At 37.4% G+C, this 17811-nt stretch overlaps 1 protein-coding gene across 4 annotated transcripts in view; it reads right to left on the bottom strand.

Moving 5' to 3' along the window:
* The window catches only part of ZFHX4 (zinc finger homeobox 4), a 149153-nt gene that overhangs the window by 103900 nt on the left and 27442 nt on the right, over positions 1–17811 (bottom strand). For all 4 annotated transcript variants that reach the window (XM_021550550.3, XM_021550548.3, XM_021550545.3 and 1 more), the window contains exon 3: positions 17452–17811. This exon is cut by the window's right edge. In XM_021550550.3, coding sequence (XP_021406225.1) covers positions 17452–17811 — 360 coding nt within the window. The remainder of the gene's footprint in view (positions 1–17451) is intronic.

Here is a 17811-nt window from a genome sequence, read left to right on the forward strand (position 1 = left end):
CTCCCTCTGTATCTCTGAAAACTGGCAAGAGAAGTTTGCCCAAAGCACTTAAGGCTCCAGATTATCTGTTCTTACACTTCACAATTTTTAGTCTGCTTTACACAGTTTTATAATGTAAAACATTTGTAGCTGAAAATTTATGCAACTAGAAAAAAGATCTCACATGATTTTATAGCAGAGAAAGGCAACTAATAAGGGGAACAAAACCTCTCAAAATTACAATTGAGAAAAACATGCTCCCATTACATTCTCTGAGTGTTTTACCTCTATCCAGATTTTTTTAGTTTGTTCATTCTAGGCATCTGCATAGTAGACAGTTTAAACACAGTTTATGTAATTGGCTAAAATATACAGAAACACATTTGTACATGCTTGTGATATATATTATATACAGATGTATTTATACAAAGCTTTATATAGCACAGATTTAAGTGTCATGTGTGAAATCTTAGTTCCACCAAGTTCAATGGAAAATTTACCATTTGCTGGGTTGGGACAAAAATTAACCCTACCTAAACAACATACTCCCATCAGGCTATGTACTGTGAATATCAAAGCCCTGGTTTGACCCCTTTACATAGCCAGATAATTATTCCTATGTGACCCCAGTGGTTATATATAAAAAAGAATGAAAGACCATGGTCTTGAACTATTATACATCGTGTGTTTTATCGCAGCCTTATTGATGCCACATGGAAGATCTTTTTATTGTCAATATGAACCCAGCATAGGTCCGGAATTCTTCACAAAGGGCACTCTGACTGCTCAAGGCACACTTCTACACATGTTGTGTGAAAAGTAGAGAAGCGTGGTCTTCAGAGAATTCTCAAATGAGTCCTAGATGATGGCATCAACAAAATCTTTGTGCTTGAAACAAGACCTAACATTGTCTCCAGGAGTAATTATTGTTAATGCTCCTAGCTCAGTTAGCTTAAATCAGCTGTCATTAGTTTTGTTTTGCTGCAAACTACCATCAAGACGTTTGCCTTGCTTTCAAATAAAAAAATTTTCTTTCAGATTACACTGAGGCAACACCCAGATGGGCCTTTTACCAATAACGTGTTAATCTTACGATCTTTGAGTCTGAAAAAGGAGCTTCATAGCATTGGAGGTGGGAAGTTTCCAGCTTTTCAACAGAATGCTGGCACTTGTTTTTAGCTCTGATAGGCTTTGAGAAGTCAGACCTTCAAACTGAAATGCTACTATGTATGGAAAAGCTATTACAGGAAAAATGTAAGACGTTTCTAAAATATATTAGTCACGAAGTTACAGCAGCGTTTTTCCCCTTAATATTACTGGGGCTTGGCTCAGTACCTGCAGCCATATGAAAAAAAGAGTATTGATAGAGTTAGAGAACAACCTACAAATTTCTAACATATTTTTCCTAATGCAAAATATGCGTCAGGTTCAAAATGCATGATAGCTTCCCGTGGGATATTCAGCACACCTTTTTTCTCTCTTTATTACTTGAAACAACACAGCCAACTCAAGCTCAAGACAATAAAATTTTTATCCCAATCATCCCAGATAAATAGAAATGCTCTTAACAATACAGATGACAATGTACATAAACACTCACATTCATCCACAAGAGAAAGTGGAAAAGAAAGTTATTGGCAGAAAAGAAGAAAATATAAAGGGGTCTAGGGCTTGGTAAGTGTGAAACTGGGCTAAGTGCTGCAGAAATTTAGGTGCAAATGGCACCGTGAAAAACAGACACGTAGAGATGTTGAGATGTCGGTAGAGAAGGAAGAAAAATGTGGTGAGGTGGTAAAAAAACGTCTGTGTGTGCAACTGAGGCTGCAAAGAGTAAACCACAAGGCAAGGATGACACTATGCACACTCCTGAGGGAACTGGCATTTTGGAGTGAAATTCCAAGCTTCAGGCAAGAGAGGAAATGTTTCTGACAGGTTGGGGCCTTTTAGGGTGGAGGCTTTCTGGTTTTAAATAGCAGCTGCTTAAAAAATATTCACAAATGTGGAATAATTTAGGAGGAGAAATGGGCTATAAATGAGGTGTCCTAGTGTGTATGCTCACCCACAAAGTATGTCATGGTTATCAATACCCAGTAACCTGGTCTGATCTGTAAAATATATTTAGGGAGGTGGATTTCATTGCATCAACTCACACTCTGTATCAAACAGGCAAACTGTTTCCAGGAGGGGGAAAACATTCCCAAATTCACATCTTCTCCTCCCTTACACATCCTCATTGCAGAGCAGTCTCTCTGGCTCTGTGACTAGCCTTTTATCTAGAGTACCAGAAACAAATGGGAAAGCCCTAGAAATAAACTTTGGGAGAAAAACAGGAACAGTAACCATCAATTTCAGCAAGAAATTACCGAAATAACAGGACTTTTTGAGCTGGATAATTTCTCACAGTAGTGACAAACCACAGTAGTCAAACCACAGGAGAGCCCTGTCCCAGTCAATTGACAGAGTTAAGAAACACTGTCGTTTTGGAAAACTTCTCTATCCTTGGAGTAATACTACTGAGATCATCAATACTGCAACAAGATGGATTTAGCCTACATTCTTCCTGTCTCCTTCCTCTCATCACCATTTTAATAGGAAACAAACAACATTTTTAAAGCTTCAAACTAATTCTGCAGAGGATAAAAACTATCAAAACCCTTGTAATTTTTCCTGAATCTTAGCAAACATTTAGACTTTTGCTTAACAATACAACCTACCTCATGCTGAAGAATTTTCACAGACTGTTCATGCCACTGGCAGCTGAGAATCTTATCTTTGTGGCATAGTGAGGAAATAATCCTCAGCAAAAACTAAATGCTGGGTGAAAAGTTGGGGGATGGGATGTGTGAATGACAGCCTTATGCACTGAAAGAGGACAACTGGTACTGGGAAAAAACTGTGGTAGTTCATCAAGCCCAGAACACACTGACACAGCCCAGGAAGGCTCCCTGCAAGGTGAGCACAAGAAAAATGAAACCTACCTGAGCAGGGGATCAAAACACAGGACTGCAGTCAGACCCTACAGCTTGTGACAGCAGCCACTGCCTTTCTGTAGCAGATAAAAAGTTTTCTGAAGTCACCAGCATCCCCCTAAGCCGGCTCTGCCTGGGAGCTCCCCATGTCTGCCTGTGCAGCAGGGATTTCACTCTCATCACAGATGCACTTACAGGTACTCTGCCCTCCTGCTACTGCCCTTCCCGGTCCCTCTCCTGCCACATCTCCTGCAAAGTGTGTGGTGGGAAGGACAGGGCCCACACTGCTGGCTCCCTGACAGCCAGGGACTCCCTGACACAAGCAGAGGAACTCTGCCCTCCCCCACGCCAGGGAACTTGCATCAGATCTCCAGTTTCTTTTTTGCCCCATTAATGGCAGAAAGGGAGCTGAGCCAAAATTAGAGAGGGCTGTCCTGTGACTGTGTGTTTGTCATACGTTTCCTTGTTTCAAGTTTTCTCCAATGACTAATAGCCTCTTTAAGAGTTCCAAACAAAAGTAAGCCATTCTAAGATGGAAATTGCTGGACATAGTGAGAAACATTTGGAAGTATTTCTTTTTACGGGGGCATAGGAAATAAATAGGAAAAAACCCTCAACATTTATATACTTACACTTCTCCAAAAAAGGGAGGGGGAAGAATGTGAAGCACTACAAACTTAATTTTGTGAAAGAAGTATTCAGTGATCTGCTGCCAAGATAAGTGCCTCTTTGCTTTAACTAATTAGCACTATTACAGGGTTCAGTACTGACATTTCAGCAGTAATTGATCCTCTGATGCAATTTTTGTGTATTTCAAACTAGCCAATACATCCAGCCAAGAAGGCTGTGCAAGGATGAAGGCTGGCAGTCAGTCACTCGTGAGCATGACCTTGGATCCTGGGATGCTAAAAAGACAGTGCCAGGTGAAGCCACTAGGACTTAGTATTCTAGAAAATCAGACCCCTAATCCCTCCACTTTTAGCACTTTCTACTGGCAGGTAGCACAGCTAATTTAAATTCAGGTATTGACTGTCCTGAACTACTGCTTATATACAGTCACACAGGGAATTTGAACTTCCTGGCTTGCTCTGAAATTAGTATTTAATTTCAAATGTTGTGCTGACTTGGTGGGGAGGGAATTTGGCATCATATTTTCAGATTACTTCACACTACATGCAGGGTAACATAGTTACTATATATTTCTTTTCTTCTAAACCCTAATGTGAAAGGTTTTAATGTCAAGCAGCATGAAGGCCAGAATAATCTAAAAGTCAACATAGCTCCCACAGTATGAGTTCAACCACAACAGACACTCCATCTGTATTTCATGGTATACCTTAATAACAATCAATAATACATTAAAGTTAGCACGAAACAGTATGAAAAGAGGACACTACAAAAGAGTCAATTGCAGTTATGCCTCAGCCTTGCAGTCCATATGCAGAAACATCATCTTCTATTTTGCATTTATTTTGTAAATAAATATCTGGAGTAAATATTTGCAGATAGATGGTTAATTAGCTATTTCTGCTCTTCAGGCTCAGCAAATAGTTAACTGCCTGCAGACATTTGCACCTCAAGCCACTAGGTATAGTAATACATGTGGGAAAGCAATGAGAGGCAGGCAATGTGAAGAGACAGGCAGTGTACATAGGCACAAGGAGATGCTTCTTTCTCTCACTCTCCTAATATTAGGGGGAATTTAATTACTCCATGGGTTAATTAAGAGCTGTAGTTTTTTTCCACTCAGCTGGCTATGCAGAAGCAGCCTAACCACGTAAAGTAGACACTTAACAGAGGGGCAAAAAACTAAACTGACAGAGGCAGAAAACAAGCTAGATGAACTAACAGGGCATTTAACAGAACAAAAGTTACCTCTTTGTCTTCTAACTGCAAACCAGGACTGATCCTGCAGAAGTCATAAATGAACTCATGACAGTCAAGACTAGCCAAAGAACTGTGAGAAATGCCAGATACTTTTAAAGTTAGCTGAGCATGCAGAAGAAACTCAGTATTGACACATAAATCCAAGAAAATGCATATTAGAAGGAATACTTCGAACCAATCAAACATTTTACTGGTGTCTAAGTTAAATGTAGCCACTCCAGGACACTTCAGCATCAGTTTAAAGGGGGGGCGTGGGAAGAAGCATGTAATGAAAGGCAACATATTTCCAGCACAGACTGCAATAAGATTTGTTTAAAGCAGATTATATTTTTGGATGCACCAGGCATGGGATAGTAAGATCATACAGTTCCACTGAGAACAGCATGTTCAGTTCTGAAATATCTGTATATCTCCAGAAAAATTTAACACTGGTAAAAGGAGTTCAGAGATCAGTGATGGGATTAGCAGAAATGTGGAAAAACTTCCACTAAAAGCAAGACTGAATGGATTGAAATTTTTGTGTAACTAAAAGAGAGGCATGATAAAAAGACTGTAAAGTAATCATAAAGATGATTGTGAAGTTATAAAGTTTATGTAAAAGATCATAAAGCAAGTAAGAACACACGATCTTTTTCATTCTATTACCAGATGAATAAGAAAACCCAAAACTTAATAAACTAATGACAGAAAATTTTAAAAGCCAAAAAAATCTGTATGCAAGTTAAATTAACCTGTGGAACTCCTTCCCACTCCATGTGATTGAGCCAGAAGTTCACTTTATAAACTGATTTGATGTTTGTATAACTATAAGACTACCCAAAGGCAGCTTTGGGGGCAAAAAAATATATACTTGAATTGTTATTATGTTAATTCATTGCAAAATACAGAGGACATAAGAAAAGAATAAGCATTTTTCTGTATAAGCAACATTATACTATATTTGCCCATGATTTTTTTTTTTTCTTTTGGTCTGCATTTCTCTCAGAAGCAATTGTTAGGCAGTCTGTAGCAAAGAGATTAGATAAGGTGGACTAATGGTATAATTTGCTGTGATAGGACAATGATTGCATACTTGGCCTATTAATGTGTTGTTGCTTTCAAAATAACATTCTCTTCTGTTATGGACAGCCACTTCAAGAAATGTACTTAACTAACTTTATTTGAAATAGAGTATTTTTCATTAGGACAGGTTGGAAAGATATCTCATAATTAAGTGACTCAGAAAGAGCTCCAAAGAGAAAAGAAATATTATTTACACCCAGACCAAATCCTGATAATTTCAGCCCTAAAAGTGTATAGAAGAAAACTGTAAGTAACTGGGTGAAAGAAATTAGAAGAAAACTGGAAATCCAACCTTTACTGCAGCAGATGCTAACATATACAGACCTTCGTACAGCATTATAGAAGATGACAGTAGCAGCCTGGGGTATGTATGGACACACATGATTTTAAATCTTTTTTATGCTCCTGGGAAGTGCACACTTCTATAAGAACAAACACCTGCCCTTTTGTTACTGTCCACTGCACCCCCTGTGCAAGAAACCCAGCCTCAAACAATTGTGACTTCGCTTCTAACACTTCTGTTGGGTAACTGCCTCTCTGAGCTCTTTTGAGCACGAACAAATTCAGACTCCACCTCAAACTCTTCCCAATACTTGAATTCATCCTTCCCAACTCTACTAAGTCCATGTAAAAATAAATATATACAGACAGAAAGACAGACATATATGAAGAACTTGTTATGCTTAATTATAATTCCATGAGAACCATTTAGACTGTTAGATGTACTACAGGCCAACCTCTCAATCACCTGTACTCGGTTAGAGACACATTGGTTTTTTTTCCCCCCAAAGCCATGCTCTGTTTCCCAGTACAGACAGTATTGACCTTACCTTCTAAATCTATTAGGACAAACAACTACCAGAAGTAAAGGAAAGACATTTGTTTAGTTCCTGTTGTGGACACATGAGGCATAAAACCTTTGTATCTGAAGAGTACAAAAGCTGAGTGAACTGGGATATAGGCTCTCTGTAGCATGAGATTTCAGAGTCTCCTTTTATTGACTACCAGCTCAACTCTTCCTTATCATAAAAATTGTAACTTACACAGAACTCTTCAAAACCAGCATAGCTCTTGTATTTTGTGTGCCCTAAAATGCTTTGGGTAAACCATATCATCTGTTTGATGATTTTGAGGAAGCTAAGGCTAGAGAATTTGAGCTTCTCAGTGAAAAACTCATGAAATAAAAGAAAATAAATATCCTAGCAAGACTTCTTGGATCCAGGCCCTACATGTAACATGTTGAGTCAGAGATGATCCCACAAACCTATTTTTGCTTTCTGAAAAACAAAAAAAGACAACACAAAAAGGCAAAAAAAAAAAAAAAATTCAAAGTGACTACAGAGTGTCCGTGTAAGGATTTGCTCTTTCTCAAAAATACCTGTAAGCAGTCCTAATGACTAGCTACAAAGATTTTTATTCCTTGAGTTCTATAAGTCACAGAATCCAAGTACTGTGAAGATATTGTTGAAGCCTGCCACACTACAAAACACACCAGTGGAGACAGGAACAGAGAGACAGAGCACATTGACAGCATATCCCATTCATCATGACCTATGAGACTACCTTAGTAAATCAAAAAGTGGCAAAGGATATCCACAGCCTAGATACAGCACCTATTACTGAGATGCATCTGCAACAGGGTTAGACTCAGGGGACTAACAGTACAGGAATGCTTTCAAATCTGCCCAAATTCTAGGTCAGAAATTTAGTAAAATTAGTTCTAAACTATTTTCTGTGGTCTTTGATCTTTCTCATCTGAGACCTGACTTCAGAAGATCCGGTCCTGACATATCCCAGGATTCCAGCTTCCTCCTGGGTCAAGATTTTGAGTCACAGAAGCTCCTGAACAAATAAGACATAAGGTTTTCAGAAACACTTGCAGTTTGGACTCATTTTTTCCACCAGCTTTATTCTTCCTGATTTCCAGTCATTCATTAGCTGCTTACATATCTCCAAATGCCAAAGGGTGTTTCCAAAATAGTAACATCTAGATATTAAAGCTGTGTCATTTCAGTAGTAAAGCAAGCTTTTTTTCCATGCTCTCATCACTAGCACACAAAGAACAAGAATACCAAGATGCTCCTTAGACTTTGTTTCATTGTTCTTGCTGTAAAAATATCAAGTTTCTGGTCATTCACAAAGTGTTTATTCAATTAGAGAATGCTAGTAATTTTTTTTTGTCAATCTACTTTCCATAGAGCAAGTTTTTGTCTAAGTTACATAGAAAACAAGAGCATTGTTGTCTGAATGGTATGAAGCTGTGTCAGGGGAAGTTCAGCTTGGACAGTAGGGAAAAGTTCTTCACTGAAAGAGTGGTTGGTCACTGTCACAGGTTTCTCAGAGAAGTGCTCACAGCACCAATCCTGTCAGAGTTCAAGGAGCATCTGGATGACAGTCATACAGTTTAGTTTTAGGTGTCTTACGAGGAGCAGAAGTTTGATTCAATGAGTCCCTTCCAATGCCAGACATTCTGATTCTCTGATTCTGTGAATAAGAAGTGCCCTTCTTTCTCCTTTAATATTAGGAGCCAGAGTTTTTACTTTAGGATAAGGATAATATCAATTATAGCTATTATGCTACTTGAGCCACTTGCAACATCTTAGGATTTTCCAAGAAAAACATCTTCCTTTTTAATAAAGTTGTTTGGAGAAAACTGAATTCCCTCACCAAAGAAGTGCTATATGTCCAAACCACAAGCTTAGGATACCAATGGAAAAATTCCATATGTGCTAAACAACTAAAATCAAGAGATGCAGACCTTTATAATTGCCCGATAAAGTTCTGGAAAGAAGCGTTTTCACTGCTGACCTTTGTTTTAAAAGGGTCATCTTGAACTTCCTCTAAGAGTAATCTAGTTTTCTGCTGAAGGTTGAGGTTCAAACTATCCCAGAGCATCAGATTCTGTGCCATCTTTATGGGTGGATGTGGTTCTATGGTTCTTTTCTCCAAAAGCAGTGCAAGGAAGTAGTGCATGTTCTTGATTTTTGAGAGAGTTTAAAAGGGAGAACAGGGACTACAAATAAAGAGCCTTTTTGGGCAGAGCACTGAATAGCTAGGCTTCCTGCACACAGTCCAGCAATAAACCAGTAGTTATACAGTTATGTATTTTACACATGTGAATCATGCGAGCAGCATGGTTTGATTAATACTCTAGAATAACATTTTTAAATAGAAAAAAAAAAATATTTTTTGTTAGGCAACCCTGGTGGTCAAACATCCACTCTTGGAATGAGTCTAGTATGTTACTATCCATAGCTCCTATTAGTAATATGTTTCCTATGCATGCATATAACCAAGGAGTATTGTTCATACCCCTTGTATCTTTTTTTTTTTTTTTTTCTGTTACTGTATCTGCTACTGCAGTAGGATGCCCAAGGCATGGGAACCTGCACACTTCATAATTCAAAGACTACCTTTGCTCAATTTTTGTTTTCTTCAATACCCCCTGCCTTTAAAAGCTAAGGATTATTTTAATGCCTTCCTTCCCACTGGTAGAGTAAAACATACATTTTCCCCCGAGGCTATGGTGCACGATATGCTGTGTATCTGTCTGCTGCAGTACTGAAGGGTTAGAAAGTTGTGCTGCAGACCAAGGGGATAATTTCTATGACATCCTCCTTCATGGCTGCCCACAAAGCAAAAGTCTTGAAGTTCTTAGCAAAGCTTTACTTTTTTTTTATGTATCAGCATGAGGTGCAGATAGTCTGCACTATCTGCCCATATTAAGTACACCAGTCTTACAGGGAGATCATCAGGTTCAAAAATTATTGCAAGCCACCACTTGTAATTTATGTTTTATCAACATAAAGCCTCTACTCATATTTAACATAATTAATACCTGATTCCTGTTCTACTGTATTGTATTTTACCCACAAACATACACTTGGAAGTTTATCCAAGAAAATACATCTCCTGCATGTGCCTGATCCTTGCTGAAACCAACAGCAATTGCATTACTTAGTATTTCACACCAGCATCTTCACTATCCTTTCTTATCCTTTTCTGCTCCAGTAATACCCCAAAGAAGGAAAAAAGAAAAAACGTGGATAATTAATTTGTCTGTCTAGCAATATAGACATATATTGAGCCAATACATTCTCAAACTCTTTGTATCAAAAAGCTCAAATCTGTCCTGTACATCTGAGGCCCATAAGATTTTAGTCCTATTAATTGTCCTTTAAAATCATGATTCTGGTATTTTGGTAGATGGACAAACAAATGCATAGACCAAGGGAAAGTTTCTTCTAAATTACTTAGCAAAAACAATAGCAAAGCTGAATTACATGTATCCATGTCAAAATACAACTTTCCTGTCATGTGTCAGTCTTTGTACTTTTTTTTACTGCTCATTTTTAAATATGTGGAAGACAGCGTAGAGAAAAATCTCACCTGGGAGAGTCTGGCAAACTAATTACAATTTTAGAAAAGACACCTGTAGTGAGTTGCATAATATCAGCTAAAGTCTCCTATGGGTAACAAGAAAATCTATGTTGCAAGGCTGGGAGGGAGTGGCTGTTAAATCCATAGCTGCAATCTATTAATGCACACATACATATGCACTCACTTTAACACCATACACTTACACAGACTATACACTGCATCTCTGCTTTGAATCTCAGCCAGAAATAATTACATATTTCTCTTAATGTCAGAATGAAAGAACTCCAGGCACAAAAAATAGCTGTTATACAGCCATTTTGTGTCTTGAACATACTGAATAAATGAGGCTGATGCTCTTTCTGCTGCTTTGGCTCTCCTTGCTCACTTTTCCTGGTCTCCAAGAGGACCTACTCACTCGGGCCCCACTGGGCAGACTGCACACTGCAGGTAGTCTGGTACAGCCTCCTTCCCAAGGACAGCACACACACTGGGATTCTGGACTGCATCTCAACAGAAGAACATGAAGATTCTTTAAACTATGATTTGAGAACACCTCCCTGTTTCAGCAGTGTACCATAAGCTGAATACAAAATATGGTATTTTTTAACAAGAAACATTATGTAAGACATTCTGAGAGACTGACATCTGAATATCAAATTAAATGTACATAAAATAAAATGTGAAAATGTTTTCTCTGCTGTTTTATTTTAATTTTATCATTACAAAGGGTAATTTTGAAATTGCTATTTTACCAGCCAACAATTTTTTTTTTGTTAACTGGGGGTTTTCGGATTTTTTTAAATAAATATTCTTATCTATAGTGTACAAGTACATATAGTAAGCATATAAATTATTTGTAGCTATGACTACACAATGTGTGTATGGCCGTGACTAGACAGCGTGTTCTTTGAACACTGGTTTCTCTTTATACATGTAAGCACAACAGCATAATCTGAATCATGGTAAATGAAACTTGCAGTGGAAATTAAATTTCATAAAACATTTAAAACCATAAGTGAATACAAATCTCAAAGGACTTTAAAAATTGAAATACCTTCTATTCTCTATATGAGGCTTGTTTAGAGAAAGAAATTAGAATAACTGTTGTTTATTACTGAAAACAGTTTTATTCCAAACAACCAAAAAGAATAACATCAAGCAAAGCTTGGTTTAGCTCCTCAGGTGTGCAGACATATTCCAATTTCCTTTCCACAATGATTTTTATGCAAATCAATGCTGCACAATCTCCTGACCTCTTTTACCGTCATATTGGGACAATGACAGTAAAATAATTGGTTTGGCACATTTGTAGGATATTTTATTTTATATAAAAAAGTTAGTGCAGGACAATTGAAATGAAAAGAATTTGACTTTCTGTTAATTCCAAGCTGATCAAGTACCAGAATTTCAAGCCAAACAGAGTAAAGCAAACAAAGTGATTTGGGCTGTTAGTCCATTTGTCCCCATGCACATATACTTCGCATCCCCCTCAGCTGTTAATTCCTAACAACCATGCTTTCATCCAGAACAAGGATAATGAGAAAAAAACAAGCAGTTTTCCTTGAGGAACTGTTACACTAAAAGTTACCTAAATACTAAATCCCACTTGTGCCTCCTGCACATGATAAAGATGAGCAAATCATTCAATACTCCTGGCCGACTTAAAATCCAAATATGCAAACAGCATTATGGAATCCAGACAGACTATTCTGCTTCACTGATGACAGATGCAGAAAAAAAAAGCTGGTCTGATTAAACTTTTGACTTTGAACCAGCAGAGAAGTGGACACCTCGCTTTAAAGAGCAATTCAGAACCTCAGCTGAAGAGCAGGTGCCACACAGTATTTGCCTTTCCTGCAGAGGATGCTAGCTAGCAGGACCAGCAGCTGACCATGAAAATTCTTGGCCCTAAGTGACCCAAGAACAGATTATAAATCCATCCTATAAAATATAGCAAAAGCCCCATTTGTTCTTCCACCCTTTCAATATGTGATGTTATACATTTGTGATTATCTCATTTTATTGGACTCTTTAAAAAGCTGTTTATGATCATTTGTGGACAAAACAAAGGCTCATTGTAAACTCTCTTTTAAATAAGTTGGAAGGTCAATATGAAACAAAGGGCTCCACTTTCATAACTGCTTACATGCAAACTATGCTTGTGTGTGTAATATTACAATGCATTTCAGCAAAAGGATAGAGTCCTAGCTAATTACAAAGCTAACATATAATAGCATTGCATTAGCAGCCCAAGAAATTCCTATTGAATTGCATACATCTGAAAATAGAAAGACATGGTTGTGCTGAAACTTAATTATCTTGGCAAAAATTGTGAGGGCTTAATTCTCAGAAGACATAAACACAAAGCTCTGCTTTACACTCCCAAGGATCTAATTCTTTGTTTATTCAGACAACCTCCATCAGACAAAACTTACCATTTGGATTGACTGATTTGCCTTCTTATTTATAGTATCTACAGCTAAGTAACACAATTACTGCGTGGTTTGTGAGCAAGGGAAAGAATACTTCTGACGTATAAATACAAGGCCTCAAAGAGACAATAAGTGTGCTCTGCCAGATTAAAAAAGTTAATGCTGTTGCATTCCACCCTAGGCAGAGAAGACAAGCCTTTTCCAAGGACAGGTCTGACTGAAATCCTTTTTTATGGGTTCAAAGTAAAACATTATGGTGAAAAAATGAATACAGCTTTGTTTGTTTCTTCAGTCATTGTTAGCAATAGACATAAGGGTATTCTGGTTTTGAGCCCATATGGAAAGACCATCAACACTTTCTGCTCCTGGGTCCTTTGCCAAAATACCATATCCCACATGCCTTTTACCTTAAAACATAAAAGAAAAGGTGTTGTTCTGGTCAAATAAAGGAATAATTTTTACTAGCATACGTCTAATGTTAAAGCTGCCTAAATCCTGCCAAAGACATTACAACACCATCTGCAAAACAGATTTTCATTAAATTGATCAGTTTAAAGTTAAGCAGCTAGGCAGATGATGCTTTTGAGCTAACCTTTAACCTTTAACCTTCTTAAACTGAAATCAGGTCACTCCTCTTGGGTAATATCTTTGCTGCTTGAGAACATGGGAGGTAAAGAGATATACCAAAATTTAAAAATCATAGCATAAATAGTGTTGTGTATCAATATTTTGTCAATAAAAGAAAGACCAAGGTAGTTCTCATACAGTCTGCTGCTTCTCGTTTTCCCTGAGCTTCTAAATAGTTGCATACACAATATAAACTGCAGTAAATATACAGTATAAAGCAATTACTATTGAAGGTATTATCAGCTAATCAAAAATATTTTTGATAAACTGTCTTCAAATACTAATTTGTAATTAGAAATTGATCATGTTATTCAGTCACTTGGTTAAGTAAATTTTACTTCCAGACATTCCAGTTTTCTTTACAAAACGGCTATCCTGTACTTATTTATTTATTAATAAAAGTATTTGGAAACTATTTTATGAGTACGGGACATGATATATGCAGTTTCCTGAAAGTTATTTGACTAAGCTACAAAATGGCTGCCTGAAGAGCAGTTCCAGATATATGTATTTTACATCCACAGAGACAGATCACCGTCCTGCCTCAGCTTCCCAAATCTGCAGAAGCTGAATGTTTCCTCCTGCAGAATGGAAATACACTCTGTTGCTATAGAAGCTTTCTCTGTTTACTTGTGGAGTCACTGAATGCTTCTTGATGGATGCTGCCAAGAACTTGCAACTCTTCTGTGGTTTAATTTGCTAATATCAAGCTCCACAATTCCAAAAGTAAGTCTTTGGGAAATTCATTTAGGCCAGGCTAAGTTCATTTAGGGTAAGACTGTCTTTGTTCTGGTTCCTAGCAGCCACATTACCAACACCATTTGAATACTGCACTTCTGTAAGGAACAACCAGGCCATTTCTTCTTTAAATAACTTAGAAAACAGCTAAAGGTTCTACTTTGCCACATTTAGAATCTAACTCTAAAAGTGACATTTCCGTACTGCCTAAAATTATACAGCTTCAGAAGAGAAGCTCTGATGTCCACGGCTTCCTTAAAAGCTTTGGCTATGAAAAGACATCCTTTTATTCCATCAATAGTTAAGCACAGGGAGAAAAATCAAGCTGTTATGGCAACACTTATAAGAAGAAAATTCACAAAACAATAACATTTAAACAAATACAAATGACTGAAGAAAAACTTTGAGGTACTTGACAAAGCAAAGGAACAAAGGCACATATTCTTCTTTTGTGCTTTCAGATGGTTTTAGTATTAAACTTTTTATTGCTGAACCATATTCACAGCACCTTAATTTTTAAAAAGAGGAGCTGCTTGAATATAAACACAATTCATAAATATTCGATATTGCTCCCAAGGCATATATCTATTATTCATACAAATTAATGTTCTTTTTTTCCTTAGGTGCTCTAAAAGTTTATCTGATGTATCAAGAGAAAAAAAGTTTACAACTCTCTTGGTGTCAACAGCTTCACCAAGACCTGACAAAACTATCAAGTCTGCTAGTAGATAACTTAGCAGATTTTCAAAACTGCATTTATGTACATCTTCAGGCCTGAATGTGCACTTATAATTAAGAGCAAAGTTTTCTGGATGGTGTGCAGAGGCATTATATTCTATTATAGAGCACACACATCTAGAACATCTTGGTCTTTTGGGACATATTGTAGCACTTCATGCCAACGCCAAATCTTAAAAAAAACCCAGCAATACTCCAACTGATATTTTCGATGTGACATCACTTTCCTAATTAACTTTAAAAATGAAATTATATAAAAAATAGTGTATGTGTGTCTATATGCTATCTGCTTTCTAAGAGTCATTAAACCTAATGGGGTTAAAATTTCCAAGGTTCTCTAGGAAGTCATGAGGGACAGAAACTTTTTAAAAAGCTGAGACACTCACTAGGAATCCTAGGGACAAGTCCTTTAAAAATACATGCATCAGGAGAGTTGGAATCCTATGGTTAATCGACAGACACTTTCAATTGTCCTACTTAGGTCATGAAGCCTAGAGGGTATCTGGGAGTTTATGGTTTCCATTTCCACTGGGATGTCCTTAACTGATTCAAAGACTGAGCTCCAAAGGCTAGTGATGGTCCCTTGCTGTGTATGATAGCTGCTACATAGATGCTACTGAGCTGCTCCATCTAACAAACCAGGATCTGGCAAAGTAGAATCAGCAGCAGCATATTTTCAGTGAAGAGGACCAAGAGCTAATCCTCTCTCCTATAGCATCCCACATCAAATATTTTTTAGGACAGGCTGGAAACCCAAACATATTTGATAACGGTTTCCTTAGGGATCAGGCTGAGTGAGTGAAGAGAAAGTACTGTTTCGAGTAGATAGTTTATGTACCTTGTGACTCTAGCTTTTTGGTTTTTTTAAATAAGCAGGTGACAACTTATTTTCAGCAGCCTCAGAAGCTTTGGCAGTAAAACCATCTGAGAAAAACCTTCTGCCTTCCCTTCTCCTACTCATCATTCCTGTCTGTGGCACCATTTGAAGTAGCATTTCTTTGAATGGTGGCATTATAGAACAAATAATTGAAATAATGCAGGTTAACACTCCAAAAAATAGATGGGGACCAAAAGTGTGGTTGTTTTTTTTTGTTTTGTTTTGTTTTTTGCTTTTTTTTTTGAAAAACCCTGACTTAGAGTGTGGCTGCATAATGTAAATGGAGGACTCAAGGAATGGCTTCACGGATGACAGGGAGCAGGAACCTCTAAAGGGAGTTTTGCTGCAGAGGCAGGCTATGTCATTAAACTCTCAGCTCTTTTCTTACTTTTCTTAACAGGACTTTAAATCTTAAAAAAAAAAAAAACAGCAAAAAATAAAACCCTCTAGAATTAAGGAAAAAATACAATATAAATAAAATATATTATTAAATTAGCAGAGCAGCCAGCACTGTGGGACAGTATAATAGACCAAAACTTGTATTCCTGCCATTTTTGCTTACAGCAGATGCACCAAGGTTACAACTATTAAGTTATAAAATGAAAATCTATGTTACTGCCTGTGCAACATGTATTAGCTCAGACCAACCATTTGAACATGGCTAAACACCAGAAAAATGTTATTTCTTGCTTAAACTAGAGGTCTACTGAGACTTTTCCATATTTGTTCTGTATGTACAGGTATTCAATATGATTAGAAAACCAGCATAGTTGCTGTAATCAGCAGATGACTCCTGATAGTTTAGTTATCACAGATTTCTAGTATAAATCAATAGATAACACTTGCAAAATGGATTTTCTAATCATATTTAGAGCTTGTTACAGTGACTAATGGTTTGCAATATTTCCTGAATTTTTATATCCCCTAGACAAAAGAAGTTTTTAATAAGTTACAAAGTTATTCATCTTGGAAATGAATGTGTTATATTTTGTACATGAACCAAGACAATCAAGCCAATCCAGTAAACACACTGCAGAAAATAAGTTACCCCATAATTAGGGTTTGGAAAAAGTCATGACAAGTTGTGTAATAAATGGTATTCATCACTCCCACATATTCATTATATCCACATAGTTTTTTCCAGTAAAGATAAAAATATAGTTGCCATTCTACTAACATATTTATCTACACCACACCCTTTCATGTTTGTGAAAAATCATTACTGGTTTGGAAAAGAAGGGCAGACAAAAGGATGACAGTGCTTACTTTTGAATATCCTTTGTAATAATGTGGCATATTGCATGTGCTTACTGAAAATAGCAATGTAAAATAACTTGGCTGTGATACATCATGGTTGCAAACAGATACATATGCCAGAAAGTGATCTCCTCTCCTTATGTGTGGTATGGGCAAAACACAATTTTCCATAATCTCTCTCAATCTTCTGATCAAAATGTAACAGACAAAGTCTGAAAAGATTATGAGAGATGAAAAACACCATTTATTATGAGAGAACTTTAAAAAAAAAAACCAGTTTATGGACCCCGTGTTTGCAGGAAGTGCCTCCTAAATGACGCCCAGGTGAGTCAACAGGACTCATCTAGAGCACTCCTCCCTGACTAACCTGCAGTTTTTGTTTGACTATATGCATGTTCAATAAACATTTACTCTACTAATTAATCAATGTTCTGTTTGATGAGCCCTGAGTGGGTTAATTTCCCAGCCTACTTGGTGCTGGCTGGAGCTGCTGTCACAGACTTACCTTGTAGAGTTTCAGGGCTGCCTCGTGCCTGTGATTGGTAGTATGTAAGCGCAATTTATCCACGCTGTTGGTGTAATAGTCACAGGCATTACATTTCAGGTGAACCGGGTTGCCAATGGCAATACACTTCAGCCTCCACTCATTAGTTTTGCCGCCTTCTTTAATGTGAGCCACCAGTTGATATTTCTGCATATGTTTGTCAGTCTTGCAGTGGAGCTGGAAGTTCGCTTTGAGCTGGGTGTTGTAGTTACAGAGCTTGCACTGGTAGATGTCTCCAATTACAGCCCTCCACTCCTCTTCGGGGAGTGAGCGCTCACTGCTCACATGCACACTTAGGGCCTCCAGGCTGTCAGAGGTGAA

Source organism: Lonchura striata, chromosome 1, assembly GCF_046129695.1.
Source record: "Lonchura striata isolate bLonStr1 chromosome 1, bLonStr1.mat, whole genome shotgun sequence".
NCBI lineage: Eukaryota > Metazoa > Chordata > Aves > Passeriformes > Estrildidae > Lonchura > Lonchura striata.